The sequence below is a fragment of the Calidris pugnax genome, unplaced genomic scaffold, assembly GCF_001431845.1.
Source record: "Calidris pugnax isolate Ruff unplaced genomic scaffold, ASM143184v1 scaffold435, whole genome shotgun sequence".
Classification (NCBI taxonomy): Eukaryota; Metazoa; Chordata; class Aves; order Charadriiformes; family Scolopacidae; genus Calidris; species Calidris pugnax.
Genome location: NW_015091240.1, coordinates 2,990,826 through 3,000,477, shown reverse-complemented (window position 1 = coordinate 3,000,477; position 9,652 = coordinate 2,990,826). Strand labels below are relative to the sequence as shown.

Below are 9,652 nucleotides of genomic sequence, written 5' to 3'. Positions count from 1 at the left end.
AAATGCAAACTGCAGTTTTCTAGTTTGCATACATTTTTCTAAAGAATGCAAACAAATATGTCAGGTTTTCCCTTTGCAGTTGAGGATAGTAGAAATTTTCTTTTTTTATGGGAAAAAACATTTAATTCAGATTAGATTTATATAGCGGAAATATATTGGCCTGTTCACAAGATGCATACACACACAAACATAAAACCAGTCTGAGGCAGACAAAAAGCAAGGAAAACTGTTGTTAAGTTGTTAAATTGATGGTAAGTCATAAGCAATTTAAAATGAGGATTATAAAGGGAAATACCAGACAACCTTATTAATAACCATTAATACCAGCCTCACCTATAGTACATCCTAAGGTATGTTAAAGAGCTTTAAGTCTGCAAAATGAAGCACTGAGAATTTAAGATGTGGTATTCTTCACGTTGCCAGTATAGCATTGACTTAGCCCATGCACATTAGGATATGGCCATTAACTACAAGTTTGTACAGTTTTTTTCCAATAAATCTTTGCCTCGTTTGATGTTTGGATGCTGTGGGGTGTTTTTAATAAACAGCTATTTAATGTTTGATTTTTCCATAGCTTTCATTTTATGGACCCATTCATAATTTCTGCTCACCGCATTCAAACCTTGCTATGAATGCTAGATAGGATTTTTATCATATTATCTTAGGTTTACAAACATTAATTATACTGTTTTCATATTATATTTGCCACATTGATTTGGTTATTTCCATTTATACGAGGACATGTGATTCTGCAAAACGCAACTCAAAATTACCAACCGGTTTTGAGTGTGTAGTTGGATACTCTGGGGCCTAATATCTCAGAATAGTCAGTGCTTGATAACAGTCCTTAACTTGTACAGCAGAGTGCCTGCCGACTGCAGCTGCTGCTCCGTGTGCTTATAAACACTGTAAATCAAACTTCAGATGTGTCGCACTGTGATTTTGAAAACTGGGGGACCTGCAACTCATAATTACCTGTGAACATCTCAGTTTAAGGCACCTGTTCATTTTCTTTCACAGAAAGATTCTATGGCAGGGGCAGAGAGAGAGTTTGATTCTCCAGTATGTCAATCAGCTGCCTCTATCAAAAGCTTGTCCTTTGTGGCACTAACCTTCCCTCACATTGCTACAGACTTCCCGCAAGTCAAACAGAGGTGTTGGGGACAGCAATACATTCACCACCCCACACTGACTTAGCCGTTCTTAACTTTGGAATACTGAACTTTGCAATTTTATGCCCTTTTAATATAAGGGTCTGTTTCATTTTTTAAAGTCAGATCTCTAAAAGGTTCCAAGTCTTAATAATTTGAACTGATATATTAATTAATGAACTGATTTGCAGATTCCCCAAAACCATATTTGCACTCAAGGAGTAAACAGCTGTAAGATCTAGCTGAGGGCTAGATGCCGAGTTTTCTCATATAAAGCTAAATGACTGAGTTGAAACTTTAACGGCAAAATAGCACTCAGCTTTAACTGCAACTACTACCTTAATTGCAGCCTTACCTACTGCTACTGGAACCATTTCTTCAGTCTCCCCCTTCTTACTTTTCTGTGTGATCTGTGGCTGTCGCTTTCTCTGCTCAGGATGCCCTAACATGTCCTTCTCCTTTATCTATTTTACTACTCCTCTGGTGTTCCCCTTTATCTCAGCCGTTTGCTACCCAGCATGGGGGGAAAGCACAGGTGGCCTTTTGCACTAGTGGATAGCTTCTGTCTCTGAAAGCCAGCTTAGAGATGGTGATTAACAGGGGTTGAAGGAATGCCCTAGCATCCAAGAAACAGCAAAACCAGCTAGACATGGAAGGAATTTGGTGCACCTGTACAACCTCCTGTGTCAAGGTAACTTCATGCATAAGACAAACAGAGGGAAGGAGACTTCTTGTTACTCCCTCTCTACAGAAACTCTCCCTCCAGCTGTGAGACCTAAAGAATGGCACTCAAAAAAAGCTTTTCTTCTTCCCCAGGTAGTGCCATCTTAAGACATGGGTCTCATCTTTGATGGGACCTGGGAACCCATCAGGCAGTATAACACGTGACTTGTCACACTGTGGAGCAGGATTGCACAGCTTTCCGTATGCTTCTTGATCAACCAATTGCTTCTCTCTGGAAAAGCAGTTACTGTATATTCCCAGATAAACTATATATGGGCAGTTGATTTGTGTGTGCACAGTGCACCTACGTAATGAGGCAGGCCTGTAGGTCACAGGCACATCACATCTGCACTGAAGATATGGCCCTGGTTGTTTCAGATCTACTGTAGCTGTGCTACTGTGTTTTGATGTGCACAGATCCAGAACTACTTTTCTAGTTGCTCAGATGACATTCAGGATAGATACATCAAGAATATATACATTTTTTTCTGAATGCCTGACTTATCTGTCCAGGGCTGTCCTGGGTTTCACCATTGCACTCTGGCTCATTTCCTCTGGTTGAAATCCCACATAGATGCTTTGCTAAGGTCCTTCAAGATCCTTAAGGTTACTGTGTCCTAGAGTCATAGCTGCGAATGACCATTCAGAGAGCCCTTCCTGCCCCAGGCAGACTAGCCTGGGAAACTCCACATCACCCTTGAAATAAACACTGCCAACTTCGATGCTTTTGCAGCAGCAGTACCCGCAGGCAGCAGCTGCTTCTTGATCTTGCTGAGCGATACACTTGTTATCAAGGGCAGATTGTGGCTTTTGCTGCACAGAGATGAGGAGGTGGCCTAGGGAAAGAGGCAGAGAATGTTGCTCTTGACACACGTATATTGAATAATTATTGATAAAACCCAAAGAAATATTCATGACTCTGGAGAAAGATAAATAGATTTTTGATTAAATTTGAGTTTTCTCTCTAAAGCAGTTGAAGTTGCTGGATGATTGGCAGCATGGAAATGAGTTTTCTATGGATTCTGGCTGGCCGGAGGAATCTTTTTAGAGCTGATAGCCAAGATAACGCTGAAGATACCTAGCTATCTTGTGCTGGCAAGAATTCACAATGGCTATGCCAGAAACTTGTGCTTTCTGGGCAGTTGTAGTGCAGCTGTTGTATGATCAAATCAATCCAACTTGTTCGAAGGATTTATTATAGTATTTTCTCTGCCCATTCTCCCATATTTTAGCAGAATTTCAGTGGTGCTTTGTAAGACACATAGCAGATTCCACTGCACTGCAGCTGACATCAGGAGGGTAAATGCTTTAAGTGCATTTGCTAGTGGGACACATAGCCTATCTTGGTTAGTACCTGTCTTGGGTTCTTCACAATGCTTGCATTCTTCTTTTCAAGGATATTAGCCCAGGAAGCTATCAAGGTGGTTGCATTGGTCAGCATCCACAATTAAGAGTTCTAAAGTCTTTGTTGGAGTCATTGCATACAAGTAAAAGCCTCGGAAGCACTCTGCAAACTGTGATACTGATTCTTCCAGTGCCCAGATGGCATGACCACCCAAAAAGTATTGTGCTGAAGCATGATGCTGAACCGTACAGGATACCATGCAGAATTTGAGAGGTCTGGCTTAAGTTTCTAGCTCAGTCACAGACACCACCTGTGGCAGCCATTTAATGTACTGTGTGTCCTCATGACTCATCTTCTGTAGTAAAGGCAATAGTAGCATCATACGTGACAGAAGCTAAAATGCATGCAAGACAGAAAAGCTCAGACACACTGAGTGACAGGAACTCAACAGTTACCTAGACTGTGTCTGCACTCCTTTGTTTCCCCCAGATATATTTTCCAGTAAACCAAGGACCAACTCTGGCCAGCTCTCTGAAGGAAGGCTCTGTTTTCATTCTCTGTTTTGACTCTCAAATCGAGGGGTTTAAAAATCTAGCTTTATTTAACACTTGGGATCACTACTGAGCAGATAGACCCGATTAGAATACTTGCGATAACCTGTTAAATGGGGGGTGGAGTGGGTGGGGTAAATTAAATATTGTACTAGACTTCTGAATTCCACCTTTTCTAAAATTTTTCTCTCCTCTCTTAAGCTTTGCTGTCAAGGTAGCTGCAGTCCCAAGTGTATCCTGAGTTTATTATCATGGTCTGCCAAAAGCTGTGATACCAAATCAGAGTGTTCTGTGCCCATGGGATGATATTTTGCCATAGGATAAGCACAGTGTGTATGGAAATTCAATTAATGGGCTGTCTCACTGGGCATTAATGCAGTGTCCTAGCACAAAGCTAACCTCACGGTTCTTCTGTTTTGCTCATTACTTTGCGAGACAGGTATTGCCCAGCCATGATTGTATTTGTCACAAGAAACAAATGCACAAATGAAGACAGGCTCAGGGACTGCTGGGAGGTGTCAGTATAAACAATAGCATGATTTGCACACAGGTCTCAGACAGTTTGCATCCCTTTCACTTGTCAAGTTACTTTAATGAAGGCTATAAAATAAATAGCTGTGGCTATAATCTTTAGGAATTAAAATGATTACCTGGCAAGTTGAAGTAATTAACTATTCTCAGCCAGGAATCAAACCAGAGATATATGAGTAGAAGGATGCGAAAAGAATATATTAACTCACTAGGTAATAGTACTACTGTCCATCCTTTTTAGTTTTTTAAAAGAAAAAAAAAAAAATGCGTGTTGAAATCATGTATTGGCAGCTTTTATGACCGCTGGAGTAATTGAGAGCAATCTTAGCAGAAGAGATGCAAGGCATGGTTCAGGAATGCATGTGTTTTGTCTGAAAATATTGTTCTGTCTTTTTTCATTTAAAAGGCTATCCAGCATGTGCCTTCCTTCTAGTTTGATACAAGGCCAAGTTAAAGGCTGGGGTTAGAGGGCTGGAATTCTATGTAGTCACAGAATATGCTTGATTTTCTCTTCCTTCCTCACTTTTAAGAAATTCATAGTAGGACCATTGAATTTTGAATTGTGCTACTTCTTGACCATTTTGTGAGTTTCTTAGAAATGTGTTCTCATTGAGGTAAGGAGAAAAGTGCTGGTTTTGCACACTTGAATTCTGTATAGGCAAGCCAATCATGATTCTGCTAAACAAAATGAGAATGCATGTAATCCATAAATACCAGGCTGTTACATGCTCATTTGACTGTATTTTGTGTTTCAGATCACCACACTATGCTTGCCCTGAAGTCATCCGGGTAAGTTGGTTACATTACTGTGTAAAAATACATTTTTTAAAGTGTCACTCGTTGCAAGTATGCAACCTTCTGTACAGGAAATCTGTCAAAAAGGCAGACAGTGTTGGAAAGGACACAAGGAACGTAACTATGGTTTTGTTTGTTTGGCTCAGCCCTGAATCAAGCCACATCGACCACATGAAATGATCGTGTGTTATTCTCACAGGTACCCTTTGTGCCACGTGATCAGACAGAAATACAGTGCCCTCGTTTAACTTGATCTTTCCACCCAGGGGATGCAGTCCCCTACGCTTTCCTGCCTCTGATGTAGCTGTCATTTCGGTAGAAGAACCAGGGTTGGCTGTCAGTGATGTTGGTTTCCGTTAAATGATACGAACTATCCTTTCCCTCTACCCTCCCTTCGTCCTCTGAAAATAAGTATCCAAGATTTCAGTGGCCAAGACTCCCTTCTTTCAAAACATATCTTTAATGTAAAGCTAACCAAAAAGCATACAGAAGAGACTGTCCAGACAGTACTATGAGTTTGCAAATGATGTGACTGGTGACAAGCTCCCTGAAGAACCAGGGGGGAGACAAACACCTTCTTGACATCCTTAATGCTTCTCTGACACTGTTTAGGTGCCACATCTAATCATTTGTGAGTTGTCAACCATTGTTACCCTACTCCCCACTTCTGAGCCTGTTCTTGCAAATCCCAAATACAACTGTAAACTGATGTTCATAAAAAGTCATGTGTCATGGCCTCCTAATTGGGAGTGCCATCTTGGGAAGCAAGTGGTTGAATGTGGTTGAAATGTGGGGTTTCCCATTCTCCCCTCTCTTGTTCTTCAAGGATAAGTAATTCATTTACTAGTGAGCAATCTTTTGAACTTCTGTGTCATTGCTGCGCAGGGAGAAAAATATGATGGAAGGAAAGCAGACGTCTGGAGCTGCGGAGTCATTTTATTTGCGTTGCTAGTGGTGAGTCATCTTCCTTGCACTATCCTTTAAAAAGAAAAGAAAAATCAAAAATGCTGCTGTATTTAATGGTGATTTTATTGACATCATGTACAGATGGGTTTTTTTAGTTCCCCTATTTTTATATCTCTCAGTTGCATCCTTTCCTCTTATTTCTACATCAGTCCCAAAGGAAAAGCATGAGGAATATTTCACTGCCTCTTTGAAATGCTGCTGCCCTGCACAGAAGAGCATAGACAAGCATCAAAAACTTGTCTCCATAAATGCTCTTTACTGTGTTGTGATATTGCAGTACATTTTTTGACTGGAAAGGATGTGCAGGGTTAAAACTTCAGGATACAGAGTGTGTCAAATAAGCTGTCCTTCACAGGATCAAAATATGGCTGGGTTTGGGAAATACTCATTTTTTTCTGCAATGTGTATACATGTGTTTTAGTAGGTATATGCATACATTAACTGCAGTGTTTTATCAAGAGAAGATTTGAGCGCAACAGTTTTGTTTCATGCAAGTATTGAGCTACATTTAATTTGGTACACTTGGGAATATAAAAATGAGCCAGTAGTACAAAGTTTAAATTAGTTTCCATCTGGCTCAGTAATACTTTCTTTAGGATTCAAAGTGTGGTAACTTGTAACTTATTCTTCTTTTGATCAAAGTTTCAATTTTCTGTGGAATTTATTCCGATTTGCAGTGGTAATATAATCCTCCTAAACATACAACAATTGGATGTCCAGCTGAAGGCAGATAGGGTTAGCATTTGTTATCAATTTCCATAGTATAATGTAGGAAAATATATTTAATGTTCATATAAGTATATAGCATTTGCAGATAGGATACTGTATGTGAGAATAGATTTTATGTGCCTGTTAATTTTTTTATATCTGTAATAGTCAACTGATCACCTACAATTATAAAATAACAAGCCTGAAGTCAAATTCTGATGTCCTTGTACTTTTATTAGTAAACATTTAAGTACTTCACTTAAATGTTTTATTTTGACAAAAGTATTTGTACAATGTACGATCAGAGTTAGATTCTGCACATTATTTTTGTTTAAAACACTTGAAAATTTTAAAGGATTTTTGTTTCAAGAAATATGCAGGCAGTTTTTTTAATGGTCCAAAATAAAATACCTTGAAGTAATCTCAGTATGATGCTTTAATTAACCGTAACCAATCTTACTCTTTTTTTCTTTTTAGTCATTTTTGAAGTTTTAGAATTTTATTGTGATGTTGCAAGGGGAGAATTTTAACTATCTCACTAGATAGCACCTGGTCATCTATTGCTCCTGAGCAGCTATTTTCATGGCTGATAAAATACAACTGTATAATGAGTTCTTAATATAACTTCTTGAATTTAGAAGAGAGGATGTGTCGAGATGGTTAGGATTTGGAGGAGTGTACTTTTCATTTTCAGGAGGATTCTTTGTCAACATTTGGTGTCTTTCTGTTGCTGAATCTTCATCTGTTCCTGCATATATACATGAGCTTGCAAAACAATTGAAAAAAGCCTATTATTGGTGGAGAGTGCAGAGCTCTCTAGTTAATTATGTCAGGACAAACCCTACAAAAACTCTCAAACTATAGTAGCAGGTGGTTGTAATAAAAGAGCTGTAGTTGCTACCTTCAGGAAATGCCACAAAGCAGCCTTGCTGACTTCATCATGGCTTAAATTGCCAAAGTACTGAACTACCAGAATTGATTTTCCTTTAAGTCTGGAATGGTTAGGAAAAAAGTAGGTAACTCGGGAGACTGGTTACAGAATAGAAGGAGTCTCTCTCTTCAAGGCCACTTGAATGAACAAACATTAAATAGCGCCCAGTAGCAGTTGCCATCAGGTGGTCTTTCTGAGGCTTCTGTAAATGGAGCCGTTGGTCTCCATAAACCATAGACACAGGATTTCTTGTAAAGATGCACTACTCACCGTAGTAAGAGCAGTGCCAGAATTGACAATTTAAAGGTTCATTATCACAGCAGCTGACAGCTTGCAGCTTCCCACAAACCATCCTGGAAATCAAGGAAGCTCAGCACCTACTAGAATTAGGCGGTGAGAGAAGGAAGTGAGAACATCTAGGAAGGTGCAGACCTGCTATAAAAGGATATCAGCTTCAGTTGGTGGAGTTATCCAAAAGATTTCAACTTCTGTTTTTCCTTTTTGTCCTTGCAGCAAGGATAGGTCTTTTGCTGCTTTTTGTGGGAAGCTGATGATCTATTCAAAATGTAATTTCAGCTGAAAAAACCTCAAACCATTCATGTAAGTGAGCTACAGTAGGGAAGCAATAGGAACTGATGACCTGACCACAGCATGGGAACTGGATGAAATATATTAAACAGGTAGAACGTCTGCTGCTTCCAAAGGCTAACGTTGGTTAGGATTTCTTTCAGCTGAGTCATTTCGCTGCTCCATCAGAAAGAGGGTGTTCTTTACTGAAAGTCTCTCAAATGCTGTTCACCTCCTTTTCAATGTCTGCAATAAATGTGTCTCAGGAAGATTAAAAGTAAGGAGACGATAAACATTGCTGCTGTGAAAGTATGCCCAGGAGGATTACCAGCAGATCAAAAGCTCGAGCTGAATTTAAGTGAATCCATGCATCTTTGGTGAATTTGCCTGGAAAGGCAATTTCATATTTTGTATTATGTTTTATACTGGTAGTCATTTTCTAATTAAAGGTCTAATAAAAAACCTGTGTCTTCAGTTTTGTTTCCTATGTTGGAGAAAATACAGCAGCACTAAGAAATGCTTTATTTTCAATGGATAAAATGTTTTTCCACTTTTTATAATAATTTATTATGTGCTGACTTCCTCTTTTCAATTTTCTCGTCATGCTTATCTTGGCTGTTCTTTTTTTGCCCACTCCAATTCCCTTTTGCTCATCTCTCCCATCCACCACTCTGTCACATCCCTGCAGGGTGCCCTGCCTTTTGATGACGACAACTTGCGGCAACTGTTGGAGAAGGTGAAACGTGGAGTGTTCCACATGCCACATTTTATCCCCCCAGACTGTCAGAACCTTTTGCGGGGGATGATTGAAGTGGATGCCTCGAAACGTCTCACGGTAAGAAGGCATTTGCTGCGAGTCATGTGAGCAAGGCTTATGGTTGAATAACTAAGGCAACTTGTGATTTACTGCCACTCCTGTGTGTTTCCTCCTGAGCAAAGAATGAGTGCAGTTGGCCGAGTCTTGGGAAAGAAGTTAGTTACCTCCTCTTTTGAATCGTGAAGGCAGATTACCTTTGTGTCTCTTCTTTAGCTTCATAATCTCATTCATATGTAACAGTGGGCATTTAGAACAAATTCCTCATAACATCATCACAGTGCCTACTAGCCCATTAAACACTTTGGAGTCCACCTGAGTTGTCTGGCTCTCCTGGCTGGTACAGCAGTTTGTTGGGGACATGATCTAACTGTTTGAAGGTGAAAACTGTTAGACTTATTTGAAGCTTTGCTATTAGACAGAGTATGGTATTCTTACATTTCTGACAAAAGTGATGTCTTCTCACTTCATGCCACGCAACCTGCATTATATTCTATCTTGCCTGTGCTCTGCATTATCCTCTAGCAGCCTTCAGAGCAAGTGTCTTCTTGTCTGCACTTTCATCTTGTG

The 9,652-nt window shown here is 39.7% G+C and overlaps 1 protein-coding gene across 14 annotated transcripts in view; it reads left to right on the top strand.

Annotated features, from left to right (window-relative positions):
* Nucleotides 1-9,652, top strand: part of BRSK2 (BR serine/threonine kinase 2) — a 325,870-nt gene that overhangs the window by 245,506 nt on the left and 70,712 nt on the right. For all 14 annotated transcript variants that reach the window (XM_014960001.1, XM_014960011.1, XM_014960006.1 and 11 more), the window contains exons 6-8: nucleotides 5,057-5,090; nucleotides 5,982-6,050; nucleotides 8,957-9,103. In XM_014960001.1, the coding sequence (XP_014815487.1) occupies nucleotides 5,057-5,090; nucleotides 5,982-6,050; nucleotides 8,957-9,103 (250 nt within the window). The remainder of the gene's footprint in view (nucleotides 1-5,056; nucleotides 5,091-5,981; nucleotides 6,051-8,956; nucleotides 9,104-9,652) is intronic.